This window comes from Netta rufina, assembly GCF_964035555.1.
Source record: "Netta rufina genome assembly, chromosome: 1".
Lineage (NCBI taxonomy): Eukaryota > Metazoa > Chordata > Aves > Anseriformes > Anatidae > Netta > Netta rufina.
In genome coordinates, this window is record NC_140123.1 from 122,047,758 (window position 1) to 122,062,870 (window position 15,113).

Sequence of the window (15,113 nt, forward strand, 5' to 3'; positions counted from 1 at the left end):
TTTTGTTACCACTATCTGTTTGCCCTTGAGTAACTGCATCAAATTAGGGAAGATTCAGACACTTCCTTCAGTGTTCCTGGAAGAAATTTCTTCTTGTCAGACACTTACCAAGTCCCCTATTGCCACACGATGCATTGCAGCAGTGTTTCACTCTCAGGTTTTTAGAGCATTTAATAAGTTATTAATAGTAGAGGAAATATTTTTCTTTTAAACACCGTTCTTCATAAAGTTGAACTACAGTAGGCTCTAATAACAGTTGTGGTAATATCACAAAGGACTTGAAGATAAAATTATCAACCATGTCATTAATTTAACTGTGGACGCTGCTAACAGCTGATCTTGCTGCTTTGACTCAAGTATTTAAGGTTATGCAACATTCCTCCACTCAGGTGTTATCTGACTGGACCCTTTAGCCATTAGTAAAGTGCTAGCTCTGTTTAAAGAGTGGATATGTATATTAACTAAAAAAAACAACTGTAATGAGGTTGGGAGAAACTGCAACTACTTTCTGGTTCCTTCTTTCCTTCCAAGCTAAGAATCTACTGCTTTTCTGTTCCTGTCTGTAAGAACTCCCAGAACCTGATCACAAGCAAAGGTGTTTTTCTTCTCTGATAGTCAATGAGGTTGACAACAGGAGATGCCTCGGAGTATTAACCTGGAGGTATTCCAAAACTAACCTAAATGTTTAGCTTTAGTTACTTATAGGTCTTCTCTTTGATGTGGCCATGGTGGTGCAAGCAGGACACGGGTACTTGGGCCTGTCAGTGAAACTACTGTGGCTTTTGGGACAACTCTTGAATAAGCAGAGCCTTCTCCAGCTTTTCCTGCTGTGATGTCATGCAATCTCATCTTTTTTCTATCTTATTTCTGGAAGTACAGCTTGGGATGAGTTGGCTTCTTACCTAGAGCAGGCTCTGTGCTGCATGTGGCTTTGTGCAACACCTTTCCTGTGCCCTGAGTACTGAATAGTGAGCTACTCTCACCATAGCTCAGTAGCACTTCTGCTCTTAGTGCCACTTACATTTCACCCTCTCAGCACCTCTCTCAGCTGTTTCACAGTATTCCTGGGTTGCTTTTTCCAGTGGGACACCTGAATGGCAGTAGGCTTACACTTAAGTAACCAGCGGGAGAGAAAAGGCTCTCCAAGTCGTAGCTTGGGGAACAGACACGTTTGTCAGCGGTGCAACAGGATGCCAGAATCCTGAACCAGGGCTTCAGGGCAGAGATAATGAGTTTCCATGCTCTGCTTTTTCCTCCCCTTGCACTTAAGGGTTGAAGGTAGGTGGGATTGCAGTGAGCTCTGCAGAACAGGCTGACCTTAAAGGTTCACAGTGCCTTCTTTTCTGCTCTAAGGGGCTAGCTTAAGTAAGGGGCTTACCCCACTCTTCCTAACTGCAGCTGCATTAATATCTTCCTCATTCCAAAGGAGCTTAGCTCTTAAGGGAAGCTGCCTCTCCTTCTTAAAACAGTGCTTTTGTTATATCCTGGAGCAGGAGGCGTTCTGTGAGGCCTAGAGGTTGTGGCTTTCCCCACACAGCACTATCACCTGCTCACTCACAGTGCCGTAGCTGTCTTCCATCTTTACGTAGGACCCTGACATGGAAAGAAGTTGCAGAAGATATTTGTAACTTCCCCCGTTGGCAAAAACACAGTGAGGAACTAGCGAGCACAGTTTGTCTCCCCAGTATGAACTGGGCAATCCAGTGCTGAACAGGGAGCAGAACTGATGTCTACTCAGCATCAGCGCCTGCTCCAGTCAGTGCTTCTCCCCATTCCTCAGCTGAGCCTGCCACTAAACCTCATTCAGATGAGCACTGAAAACAAGTCCACGTAGTACTTGGCCAGGTCAAAACTACAGGGGTGGGAAGGGGCTGGGGGGGTAAAGACTTATTCCCCATCTCGGTCACTCCATCATGCGAGGATGTCATAATAAATGGATGGTTTCTTGGTCTGGTTACGAAATTGCTCTAGCTTCAGGCCAATCCTCAGAAGAACAGCTTCATCCCACCATTTTCCCATGACCTGGAAGATGAGAGAGACAGAAAGAAGAGCAGCATCGTCACACACAGTGATTGAAAGACCAGGAAAACGGCTAAAAATTATTTCCCAACAGCCCCAAAAGGATGTTTCTCACTTTTACCCCAGCAAATATGGCATCACTGCATTTGGGAAAAAGGCAGCTCAATGACTTAATTAAGATGTAAAGAACTTTCTTTTACACGGGACCCGTTTTAAAAGAAGAGCAAGAAAGGACTTAAACTACAGAACTGAAAGGGAAAGAGAGGAAAGAAACGATAAATAATGGGTACAGATGCAAGTGGACAGGGAAAAAGATAAATCTTTGTCCGCAACCCTGAAGAGTCCATCTGGCATTCAGAAGTGAGTTACAGAAGTTAAAAATTCCTCCCTAGTACCTGGCAACTCCTCAATTGTGCTGTGTGGAACAGGATGAACCTGGTTGTAGTGGCTCAGGGCAGAGCCACCTGGGGATTTTGTGACCCAGCATTCACAAAGAGCCAATGCTTACCTGGAGGCTGATAGGAAGCCCAACAGTAGAATAACCAACGGGGACCACGAGGCCTGGAATCCCAGTCAAGTTAGCAAGCTGCATGAACCTGGGAGAAAAGCTGTCATTAACATTCCTGCCTTGGGGCAGCAGTAAAGTTGCCCTTTGCGGTGGGAGCAGAGAGAATTGATCCGTCCTGACCTCTGAGAATTAGTGCACCCAGTGCCCATCTGTTCACAAGTCTCCATTTTCACAGTGCAAACAGCAACTCTTCTTACCTCATGGACTGAACTATGAATGAAGTGTCGTTGCTGCCAGTCAGGAGGTCAGATTCGTGGATTCTCGGGGCAGTGGAAGCAACAGCTGTGGAGGAATCACAGAATGGTTGAGGTTGGATCTCTGGAGGGCATCTTGTCCGACTCCAGCTCAGCTAGAGCAAGCTGCCCAGGATCACATCGGAGGGTGGAGATTCCACAGCCTTTCTAGGCAAGCTGTTCCAGTGCTCAAAGAGCAAAGGAAAAGTCAGGCTGTGGGCAATCTCCAAGGAGCAGCTCAGTTCCTTAATGCCATGTTTGATCTAGATTAGTAATGCAAACTCCCTCCCCCAAAACACAATGAAGTTGTTGGGATTTATGAACTGAGCTGTCAGTTTTCTAGTTCTCCATACACAAGTATGATGTCTAGTCCCTCCTTTGCAACCCTGCTGGTTCTGCACCTCATGTTTCAACTACCAAAAGGGAGTTTTCTGACTGCCTCGGATACAGGCAGCAAGAACAGAGACGCACAGCAGTCATTCCAACCAGGCCCCACGTTCTTCTGGAGGCCTGAGGCAGAGTCAAGTCTCTGCACAAAAATCACGCTCTTAGAACTGGGGAGGAAGAGTTAACGGAGTGGCTGTTCTCAAAACGCACCACAACGGGCAGGGAGCAGCTCTTTGGCCAAGGCTGTCAATACCTGGTGTAAGGATGCAGTTCACGGTGGTGAAGATCTCTCGCAAAAACCTCATGCTGCGAGTTCTCTGTCGGTTTGCCTGCAAGCAGAGAGACCACTGTCTGACCAGGCCCTCTTGGTTCACGAGGCCAAAGTTCGGTGATGACTGCACTGCCTCTGCCCACCAGAGCCCATGGCTTTGCGAAAGAGAACATCCTTCCCGCATTTTGGAATCAACCTGCAGCATGCCAGTCCAGGTGCCCCACTATTTTGCATGTTTTCCCCGCAGAGCAGTACAGCTGGCTGGTATCTTTCCACTTGTATGGGGAGGCTAAGAGAACTACCTACCCCACCTTTGCAATTTCACTAGATGCCTCCCCTTCATGCCTGCACCAGTTTGTTCCTCACCGTAATGTAATCCAGAGCTGTAAACTGGGAAGCCAAGGCTAGGGTAGCCCGCGTCTCCAAGTTCTGAAAGAGAAAACATCAGTCACTGGCTCTCCTTGCAACAGGATTGCTAATCACATCTTCTTGCCTTAGGCAAGTATGAAGAAAGACAGAATCTTCCAGACTTCCTCTTTTCTCCCCACCTTTCCCACCTTAGTCAGTCTGCTGTCAAGCTTAAGTGTCTTCCTAGGAACTGCAGTTCAGATGTCTGTGTGCTTTAATAGTCTTCCATGTTGACAGGAAGAGTTTTACCATGGCCATAACAGTTTGAGGGGCCTCAGATGTGTTTAATCAACAACAGCAAGAAACTGAGTGTGATACCCAGGAGTTTTCTTCCAGGTCTACTCTCCTGTATCAGCAGTCATCTCACAGGTGGATTGTTGTAGAAAAAGCAGGAGAGCCCCAAGTTTCTCGCTGCCATGAGACCCTTGTTCTGCATCAGCCATGGTAACTCCTGCCATTGATCCAAGCTGCTGCTACGTACCATTTCCTGGAAATGTTTGTTGAAGTCAGGCTGCAGCATGTCCCTCATCTCACTCAGAATGCAGATCACATGCGCTATTTTCACTTCCTCCATCTCTGGAAGAGACACTTCCACCACGCTGGCTCCCAAACTCTTCAGGTACTCCACAGCTGAGCACAGAACAGGTGAAGCACAAACAACATTCGTTAGACTTCACAGAAGGAACGAGAATCTCCTTGAGAAGTCAGAGACCCTACTGGCTATTACAAGGCAAATATCTTCAGTGCCTCATGCTGCATGCAGATTGCTGTGCCAGGTAAGTCTTAGCCCTAATCACATCTCAGCGCTCCAACAGGGCAGAGGTAGGGGTTTGTAGATCAGTTCCTAACTTACCAACTACATTTTTGGCAAGTTCCTCTCCTCCCTTTAGCCCGCAATTAACCCAGACAGTAAAGAGGGACTGATAACACTTCTGTGACCTATCTCAGCCCCACTGCACAGGAGGCTTGCTGTTATGACGGACATTGTCATCTGTTCCCCCCACATCACCCAGTTCAGTTTTCCTCAGTATGCAATCTAACAAAGCCACGCTGAAGGCACCATTTGGCTGATTTCAGAGGACTGGATACATCATAAAATCCCAGCCCTGTCTTTCTCACTGAATATAACTTTGTGAAACAAGTCCCTCCCTTAAGTCTTTTACCACGAAAGCTTGCAGAGTAACTATTACTGAGCACAGGATCTGCTTTTATACACAGACAGAGGCTTAGCACACTGAACTGCATTCTTCCATTGTAACCTGACAAGCCTACAACTGTTGAGCTTTTTAACCCTCAGCAGTCAGGGGGGCTTCCCCAATACAAAGCTACCACTGTCTGTACAGCCAGACCTCTTCAAACATCTGCCTTCAAGGACTTCAGGACAGATCTCTTTAATGCCTCACACAGAGGGAACACACAACTTCATGCAGATTAAGAGATTTTTGCTCTTTACCTTTCTCACAGATGGTCAGGACTTCTGCATCACATGCCTAGAGAACAAGAGGAAAGAACTGAGCAGACTTTAGTCACCTCCCTCCTCTCCTTGGTGAGCACCCTCATGGGACTTTGGTCCTCGTGGAGCTTTCCACAACCACCTTTGGCTACCTGCTCCAAGAGGACAGCTTGCAAGGCGTGCCCTAAGGAAAAGGAAAGGTCTCCTTTTCTAAAGATGATGATGTTTCTCCTCAACATTGGGGCAAAGCCATCCTTGTTTTCCTCTAGGGAAGAAATCTTGGGCATATTTATGAAGCTGCATTACAATTGCCAAGCGGTATTAGCTTGCAAGCCCAGTTTCTACATTGGGATGACAAAACACTACTCAACGGCTACACCACTGTCACCAAATGGATATGCTGATTTTCCCTGTTTGTTTTTAAACCAATTGCCTTTTGGAAACAATTCAGAAGCATCCCTTTCAATAGAAACAGCAGCAGGAGGAAGTATATGGCGGCCATGAACTGTACAGTCTTTACCTTTCCTTGTACCTCCAACAGACTTTTACTCAAAAGGCTGCCTTAGGAAAAAGTTATCACAGTGGGTGCTTTTACCTAAACCATATTCCCCTCGAACTACGGAGCTAAATACAAGAAGTTCATGTGAGAAAAGGTAAGAGAACATTGAACGCACTGAATTCCTTCCAAATTCCATTTTGCAAAGCATCAGGAAGAAAGAGACAGAACAGGCACCTTAAAAAACGTCCAGTCCACTCCCAGTTTTAAGCCTTTCAGGTCGGGAGCACACATATCTGACAGGGTTGCTTTGGGTTGCTTTAGTCCTGCAGGGAGCAAGCGAGAGTTCCTCCTTTTAGCTAGGATGCCTGCAGGAAGGCAGAGCACCTGGGTTCAGGGAGGAGAGCGCTCACCTACCGTACGGATAGAGTGGATCTGGTTCAGCAAGGATACTGTAAACAATGGCTGCATCTGCCACTGAGGTACAGATGGGGCCTTTAAAAGAGATATCGGTTAAGAAAACGTGACAGGGAGTAAATAGGACCCTCCTCCCGAGGTCCTACGTAGGTCCAGACTGCCTCCCCAGCGACAACACCACACAGCGAGGTCCCTGGAGGGGGGCACGAGTCCTCTTACCTGCACTGACTGTGGAGTAGGAGAGTGGGTAGCTGCCGTGACAGCTGATCCGCCCAAACGTACCTGGAGAGAAAAGAAAAGGGCAGGTAGTTAGACACGAGCAATCACTGGGAATATCTGAATCTGAGAGCTCTGCCCCACCCCACCGAGACAGTCAGCAGCACGCCCCTGCCAGACGCTTTTCTGCCAGCGATTTCACAGCCTAGTCACCAATCTTTCAATACCTTTTTCTTCAGGAGCAAGGTTACCAAGAGAATGGCTACGTGCTGGTTTGACGCAAGCCCATTACCGGGTCTAACTTACCAGATACAAATCAGAGCAGCGTCAACCCCTCCATATAATCAAGGTAACGGGAATCCATCTTGGGTGAAGCTGCTTTCTCTAGCTCACTACAGATACCCAGCTACGCCACGAGCACCTCCCAGCAGAGGAGGGAGGCAGAAGAGGGATAAGTGGGTAGGAAGAGAAGCAGCACACGAGTTTTGTCTAGCATTTGAGTCACACACAGAAGCTATTTTTTTCCTGAACATCTCTTCAATGGTCAGTACTGAGAACATTTCCACTCTGCCACTCCAGCCTGCGTGACTCTCAAGGTGTTACAGTCCAGAGCTTCTCCAGTTGGGTTTTATAAGGCAGGAATTGATGGATTGTGCCCGACTTGTTTGTGGCATCCTACCTGATGCAGTAAAGACTTGCACCCACAGATTAAAGGGCACTACCTTTCAGCCCCACCACGCCACAGAACGAAGCAGGAATCCTCACAGAGCCGCCTCCATCTGTGCCAATGCCCACGGGGCAGAGACCTACAAAATACACACATGGGGCCGCGATCAGAGACACGTTGTGCTGCCCCGTCCATTCTACCAGCAGCTGTAGCCAAGGCAGCACAGAGAGCTCTCTGTTCAGCCACAAATTCCCTCCAGCCTCTAAACCCTTCGTGAAATCTGAAGGCTTGAGGCTCAGGACTTGCCTCCCACCACCCCCAAGCTCAAGTTAGGGCCACCTACCTGCTGCTACAGCTGCTGCTGACCCACTGGAGCTCCCACCTGTGAAGTGGTTGGGCTTGTAGGGATTCCTGGGGATCTTGTGGTACCTGAGGTAGACAAATAGTATTGAATCTTCTCCTAGGAAGGATTAAGTGTGTTACAGGGCGGGAAGAGATCTAGAAACAGTGCAGGGATTCAGATTTCTTACTAAAGAGACACCAGTCCATCTCAGATAGTGCTACGCTTGCTATAGCTGGAAAATTCGCAGAAGTAAGTGACAGTGGGCTTGTTTTAGCTAGGAAATAAAAATGCTATGTTCTCCTGAGCTGATTGTACCTTTTCTCATTGTTCTTGGCCATTAGCCATTTTTGTGACTGCTCATTAGGTTGCTGGTTACTTGTTTTATGTCACTGCTTTTGTCTGCTGCTCATCCTGTAAACATTTACACCTCCATGCACACAAGGCTTTGGAAAGACAACTCTTTACTCAGCAGACGTGACTTGAATCCTCTCTTACCTTTGGTTTCCTCTTACCTTTCTACAGGTAGATGAAAACATCTACTTTGTTTTCATACCCCCAGGGTTCTTCCTGCACGGGGTGTTTCAGTCAGTTTTATTCTTACATGTCTGCCCTGTTTTTGTACCCTTCCCTGGCAGTTCTGGACAGACTGTTAGGTCTGAGAAGAGAGGGAGAGAGAGAAGGAAGGGAATTTTACCTATTAGGGTTGCATCCAGTCGTTCCAGTCCCTAGTTCATGCATGTTTGAAACTCCAATAATGATAGCTCCAGCCTCTCGCAGCTTCTTGGCCACAGTAGCATCTTCTGTTTCAGGCTCAGTCCCGAGATACACTGTTCCCACTCGGTGATGGTAAGGTACCTTAGCAAGAAGACACCTTATTATTCATCCTAAAACCTCGGTATGGCAGGCAGGCATGCGTGCATGCTTCACGTGCACACTTCACCCCCACAACAGATCTCAGACATCACTGAAGTAAGTTAGAGCTAGGAAGTCTCAATCTTCATCTTTTCCTGTGTTGGTTCCTGTTGCAAGGGACTCTTAACCCTTCAATATTGGCTTCCTCTCACATTCTATGGAAGGAGCTGCAGCGTTTCAATCCTGCAGTGCTTTGAAGCAAGGAACCGACATTACATGGATGCCAAAAGACCAGATGAATTCATTTTCAGGGTGTGCTAAGTACTCTTCAACACTTATGTGCTGAGTCCAGGACAGCTTGACAGCATCTCCAGGAGTTATTTAGTAGTAACTGCTGCTAAGCTGCAAGCACAACCCTGCTGTGGGTGAGGACTTTCAGAGTAACTTTCATATTTCTGATACAAACGTGTCCTTGAAGGTAAGGAGAGAGGGATGCTTTGCCAGCGGAGCAGAGGGAGTGACTGAGAAATCCGGCCAGTTACGCCCACTGCTACAGGTGTTTTTGAACATTCTCATCTTGTCAGCAGAGGGACTGTTTCCCACCCCCACCCTCTGCTCCCTGTGGATTGAAGAGATCAGTCCACGATATGGAAAACATCTGTCATGCCTGAGATCTGTCATCGAATGGCAAAACTCGTTAATCCTACTCATTACAAACCCATATACTGACCCTTATTACAAAAGCATTCACGGGCTTATGCTGAGGAGTTGGCCTTAAAACCTTCTTGCAGCAAGCTGTCCAGGTTGACCACTCGCTGCATGACCTGACAGCTAGACAAGGAAACTCACCACTTTGAACTCTTCTTTCAGGCACACTGGGATGCCGTCTAGGTGAGACAGGGTGCATTTATTCCTGTAACGAGCAGTGGAGGCCTCAGCCATCTGCACAGCGGGGAAAAAAAAAAGTTGTATGTTAGATCAGTAGGCAGAGAGAGTTGAACTGAAAGTCATTACCCATATCAGAACAGATACCACAAATGGCTTTGTCAGGCTGCTCGCAAGCCAAATGATAAAGGTTTCTTTTTTCTTCCATGGCATGCAGATGGGGGAAGCATTTACTGCTTGGAAGCGACAAGGCCGCAGAAGCACACAAATCCTGGTTTAAAAATAGGAGCCCAGTAGCAAACAGATTGCCTTAATGCTAACTCGCTTTGCAGGAAGGGAAGCAAACTTTTTTTTAGTCCCCAACACAAGAAAGAAGCAAAAAAAGATTTTTTTTTTTTTTCTGTGCAACATATCAGAAGAGCCTCTGTCCTTTCTAATGGGTGCTACCACTCTTGGGGTGGCAGAGGCCCCTTTGCTACCCGAGGAGGACGTTACCAGCATTATCTGTTCCCGGTCCCATTGCACTATCGCTCTGAGTGGGGGCGTGGATTTGTCGCAGTCCTCCAGCGTGGCAATGATGTTCTTTGCCACCTGAGACGGCGTCAGCTTCCCGCTCCTACAGGACAGAAGTTGGGATCTTCGTTACCAGGCCCCCCACACCACACCCACGCGCAGGGTTTGTCTGTCAGGCAGCAAGGCAGCACCTGTCCCAGCCTTAACCAGCAACTAGATAAGAATCTGCGTGCGGTGATGATTTCTACACAGTTGACACCATCACGAGAGGAGACACCCTTCCCTCAGAGGAGAGCTTCCTCCACAACACCCCTCCCACCCTCAGAGTAGGGGCAGGAGCTGGGAGACTTGCTCGGATGTTCTTGAAACACAAGATAAGCAGGGAAGGACTTTACAGAGAGCCTTCAAGCTCTTCAAAGCCCAAGGTTATGAAACTGCCTGTACCATGAGCTTAAACAAGGGGACAGCCAATCTTATACAGGCTTCCCTTAACAGAGAAGGGTCTCAGAGCAGCACTGTCATAACCCACCTTTGCCAGGAGGGAGGGAAGGCCTCTCTGTTAATGTTACCCCATGAACAGATCCGTCTCTGGCTGGCACTGAAGCCTCCCAGTCAGGATTCAGCTGTAACACCAGGCTGCAGCGTCAGCCCTTTGCTCCAAGGCCACAGCCGACTGGCAGGGCTGGCCCCTGAGGAACACGTGCCAGGAGCGCAGCAGGATTTATCTGAGCACTTCAGATCTGGCGCACGTCCCAAAGGCAACCAGGAGGTACTGAGCAGCCAACAAGCTCACAGAACCTCAGAGTCAAGGATGGGCTTCCAGCTGCTCCCGAGCTGGACACAAGGACTGGGAGAACGCAGCCAAACTGCTCACAGGAACACAAGCAGCTGGGGAGTCAAGGGGTTCTTCAGATACCCACAGTATGTGCAGCTTGCATCATCCATACAAACCTTCCTCACCGTCTCACTCACTTGTTTAGGCAAACAAGGTATGGAGAAATCTCTCCCAGAGGAGACCAGCGATAAGCCAAGACAAACAGTACTTAAATATCCTTGCAGCGCTTGTAAGAGCTGTGCCAGCTCTCCCAGTTGGCTTTCCTTTGTTATTCTATTAGAGGGAAAGGACTGGAAAGGATGATGCCAAACAGCAGTACCTTAAGGACAATTTTAACAGGGAGATGGCTGTGAGCTTGTGGTGCAGCAGCAGCCCACGGCAGAGGAACAAGCGAGACAGTTGTTCCTTCACCTACCGGTAGCAGTCCAGGTAGTCTTTGATCCCTTTGAAGCTGAACCCGCTGCTGGCAGAATCGGGCCTGCAAAAAAAAAAAAAAAGGATTGAAAAAGCAACTGTGAACTATCAGAGCCACCTCTGTTTACACCTGCAGAATCCAGCACAAGTTGGGAATTGCCAGCTTCCAGGTCATCATTGGGACTGGTTTTCTAAGGATTTTAGCTCGCACTGTCAGACTCCTTGGAACTGAGCATTTTTCTGTGCTCTAGCTTAAGAACTCAAGCGGGAAGCAAGCTCAGTGTTACTAAAAGCTCAAATATATCCAGAGAATCTACTCTGAGATGCTGGTGAAGCACAGCTCGTAGACATCTTCAGTAACTCCTAGACAGGCCCACAGCTAAGAACAAAACCAGATGGGGAGAGCATTCATAGCAGTCCAGCTGCCCCCATCTCAGCATCAGACCTCAGTGTGACACGTGAGCCTCAGTAACATTTCATCCCTAATCTGGTGAGATTTAATCAAGCACAGGCCACAGCGAAGAAGCTAAACAGGCTTTCCCTAAGTAGCAAAGAGTAATTTCTTGTGGGTTGTTTGCTTTGTACCCTGTGTTTCTTTTCTCCTCCCAGCAACTGCTGTTTTCTGTTTGAGATTCCTTGCAGGCAAGAAACAGCACACCTGCAAATTCACTTAAGGGATGCATGCATTGACTGGCCAACCACTAAATATATCCACTCTCATAGTGCAAGCAGAGCCAAGCAGGCTTCCTGAAGCTAGCAGAAGCTTCACATTGCATGCAACTACTGGTGATTTGTAAGTTACAAACGAAGAGGTGGCTGGCAGCGCTATTTGTTTTGTAAAGTACCGTGACATGGAAAGAATTTTTAATCCAGATTACTGACACTTTCTGACTAATATTATGACAACACGTGTGTTCTTCCACTCCACTCTTAAACATCACGTACTCACCTTGCGTCTATCAGCTGTTTCACAATATCCAAAGTGCTCTTAGCCTCAGATTTGTCTTCTGTAACCTCCGCAGCAACCTCCGGGATAAACGTGGGATCTTCACAAATGTCAAGAGAACGCATTAGAGACAAGTTGTGCATCCTGAAAGAGAGAGAGAGCTGCTGCTAGAGTTTGCAAGCTCCACCATGACTAATTTCTCCAGACTGTTCAAAGTGAACTTTACCCAAGAACATTTTGTTGTAGCAGTCTGCTCCCACAGCAGGGAGTTGCAACAGTTAGAAGATAATCTTTCACACCTTTCTAAACCCTTGCTGAAGACAGCTCCCAATCTATTCTGCTTGCTTAATAGAGCCTCCTACCTCTTGACGTAAGGCCAGCCAGCCTCCATAAACCCAAGCTGGGAAAGAAACAGTGAAAGTTTTCCCATTTGCTCTAATTAGATACATCACCCACAGACAAAAAAAGACATAAACGGAAAGAAAAAGAAAGAAAAGAAGGTAGTCTGCATCATACATTCAAGCACTACCCTGTTAAAACCAGCACTTCTGCAGACTTTTCCGTGACCTGCCTCAACATAGCTTGTTTGTAACCAAATGTGACAGGGGTTGAATCTGCATGAGTTCAGGGCTTGGAGTACACATGAGTGAAGCATAGAAACCCAGACCATGTCACAGATACCAAGGAATGATCTACTGCATAACAGCAGTGACACTTGTCTGGGTTTGCTTTACTTAAAAGGCTCATACCCAAAGTAAAAATTCAGGGAGTACCAAGTGCATTCAACACATTTCTCAAAGCCCTGGGATCTGCACAGATGACCTAGCAAATTATATATGTAAGCCAAGGGAGGGCGTGAGATTCCTGAGTACTGGCTTGTAGTGCAAAGTACACTTGCAAGCACAGTTTCTAAATAAAAACATACGTGAGAGGAAAGAATAAAAGGTTACTCAGGAACAATGAATGTCTTTAAAAAGAACATATTAAAAACTCTGAACTTCATGTTCGACTTCATTTTCTCACTACTATTATTTTCCCACTGCTGCTGGTACACACTACAGATTTGCGAAACCACAAGCTTTGAAAGACAGACTGCTCTTTAGCAAGAGCTTAGAAAAGCAAAGAGACAATCTGGTGAATTCAGTTCCTGTGCACCTGCCTGAGTGTGAAAAGGGGATAATTTCTTCATGTAGAGGGTCACTCAAATCAGAGTAGTTAAAAAAATAATAAAAATCTAGCAAACCAGATCTGTGAAACAATCTTACTCATTCTTCACTCAAATTATGCTGCTTCTCTCTTTGAAAAGGTAATCTCAGGTAACCTGTAATATGTATGCAATGCAAGCGCCTTTGAAAAAAAAAAAAAAAAAAGAAACAAAGAAGCACAGTAGGAAATAAAACTCCCCACTTACCTTACTAATAACGGCAGTAACAAGAACTGTCCAAAAGCCTAGAAGAAACGTAAGCAGAAACACTGGTTGGCCACAGCTTTGACCTGAGCATCCTCCCCACAAGACAATGAACGCTGAATATGCTCACAATTGCTGCAGAACACCCTAGAGCATGCACTTGTATTTCAGGCCATAAGCTCGGTCCGAAATGCTTTCTATCCTCCTCTGACACTTACAGGATTGTAAGGACTGTATTCTCCTGGCTCTCCTGCATCTCTGCAGGGACATGGATTTGTCCTTCCCCAACTCAGCCCCAGAAAGCCTGCACCTGCAGGCTGCAGCACTGTTAAAAGGCACCTATATAGCTCTCAACAGTTAATTTCTTCATGCTCTGGGCATACAAATGTTGGATGGGGCAGAAGCTTATTATTATTTCATTTATTCCCCTTGTCAGCACCTTTCCTGTCACCGTATGTACTCAGCTGCCCTGTGGAAGACACTTGGTCAGCTCCTGCAGTAAACAAACTGGAAAAGCATGAGAAATGTAGAGGCTCCATGGTAGCAGGCAGCTGGAAACACTCTCTGAATACCTCACTTCCCAATATAGCCATGCCAGCAGCCCCAGGGTTATCAGCCTTGTTCTAGCGTGCCTTAATAGCTGAAGAATGGACTTCCAAAACACTCGAAAGGAGTGTGGCTCCGGTACTCAGTGCAAGTCTGAAGCAAGGTACACATTCCTACATCCACGAAGTGACATATTGCTTCACAAATTGTGTAGAAATTACAGCCTCTTTTTGGAAAGGCATCGCTCCTAAACCTACATCTGCTGTAATCCGCAACAGTAAGCACCTGTATGAGGAGGTGGGGAACGTATGTTTCTCCCCCCTCCAAGGGGTGTATGTCAGGAAAGGAAACCAGCCCAGGGTCACACAGCAGATGCGGCCACAAAGCAAAAGATCGGAAGATATTCTGGTTACCATATCCTGGAACAAATTGCCCATGAGATAAGCCCGCTGTATTCTCAGCAATGAGGGCACAGCCTGCTGCTAGCGTTCAGTCCAGGCCCAACCTGCTGCCACGCTCTGGGACAAGTCACGCTACAGACACAGGACTTCTGCCTGTAACCCCAACACCGTCACGAAATTAAAAGCTGAGGAGCATCAGGGACAGCCAAACCCGGCCGTCCCAGAGAGGACAACGCCACCGGTCACTGCAGGAGGAAGGAGATATTTCTCTTCAGAGAAAAAGAATTTCTCTTCAGAGAGCAGCTCCGCGCACACAGCACCCCACCACACCTAGGGGCCACGAGGCACCCCAAAACACGCAGAGATAAGCGTCCCCGTAAGGAATCCCTTACAAAACGTGTTTCTATCCTTACACCCAGCCCTCCCCGTGCTGTCACAGCCCCGCTACCCCAGCCGGGCGGCGGCGGACATTTTGTGCCCCGGCGGCCGTGCCCGCGCCCCGACTCACCGTGTTGACCGCATGGCTGAAGAGGCGCAGCCAGAAGCCGCACAGCCGGGGAGCCCACTGCAGAGAGGAGGCGAGAAATCAGCTCCGGGACCCGCTTCCCCCACCGCTCACCCGCCCAGCCCCGGCTCTCCCCACACCCCCTCAGCTCACGGTGTCCCGCGGAGGGCTGCGGGCTGCCGGCCGCCCCGGCTCCCGGCGCTGCAGCACGGCGGCGGCGCTGCCCGTGTGCCGCCTCCCGCAGCATAGATACAGGACAGCGGGCAGCACCGTGAGGGGAACCAAGATCAGTGGTAGCAGCGCCATCGCTGCCCTTCCCCGGCAGCCGGC

At 47.9% G+C, this 15,113-nt stretch overlaps 1 protein-coding gene across 1 annotated transcript; it reads right to left on the bottom strand.

Annotated features, from left to right (window-relative positions):
- Positions 1-139: 139 nt before the first annotated feature.
- Positions 140-15,105, bottom strand: LOC311212106 (uncharacterized protein). Its single transcript, XM_084291236.1, has 20 exons — positions 14,937-15,105; positions 14,787-14,843; positions 13,335-13,372; positions 11,927-12,067; positions 10,979-11,041; positions 9,711-9,831; positions 9,180-9,272; positions 8,173-8,333; positions 7,479-7,564; positions 7,191-7,274; positions 6,472-6,534; positions 6,253-6,330; positions 6,073-6,161; positions 5,340-5,376; positions 4,368-4,516; positions 3,845-3,907; positions 3,461-3,536; positions 2,785-2,869; positions 2,528-2,615; positions 140-2,022 (listed from the first exon to the last, which is right to left on the bottom strand). The coding sequence occupies exons 1-20, from the start codon at positions 15,087-15,089 to the stop codon at positions 1,912-1,914; spliced, it is 1,836 nt and encodes a 611-aa protein (XP_084147362.1). The 5' UTR covers positions 15,090-15,105; the 3' UTR covers positions 140-1,911.
- Between the last annotated feature and the right edge of the window lie 8 nt (positions 15,106-15,113).

Coding starts and splice junctions, on each gene's coding strand:
- LOC311212106 (XM_084291236.1), bottom strand. CDS start 15,089: ATGGCGCTGCTACCACTGATCTTGGTTCCCCTCACGGTGCTGCCCGCT. Junction 5,377..6,072: donor TGGACTGGACGTTTTTTAAG/GTGCCTGTTCTG, acceptor CTTGTTCTCTAG/GCATGTGATGCAGAAGTCCT. Junction 4,517..5,339: donor CCTGACCATCTGTGAGAAAG/GTAAAGAGCAAA, acceptor TTCTGTGCTCAG/CTGTGGAGTACCTGAAGAGT.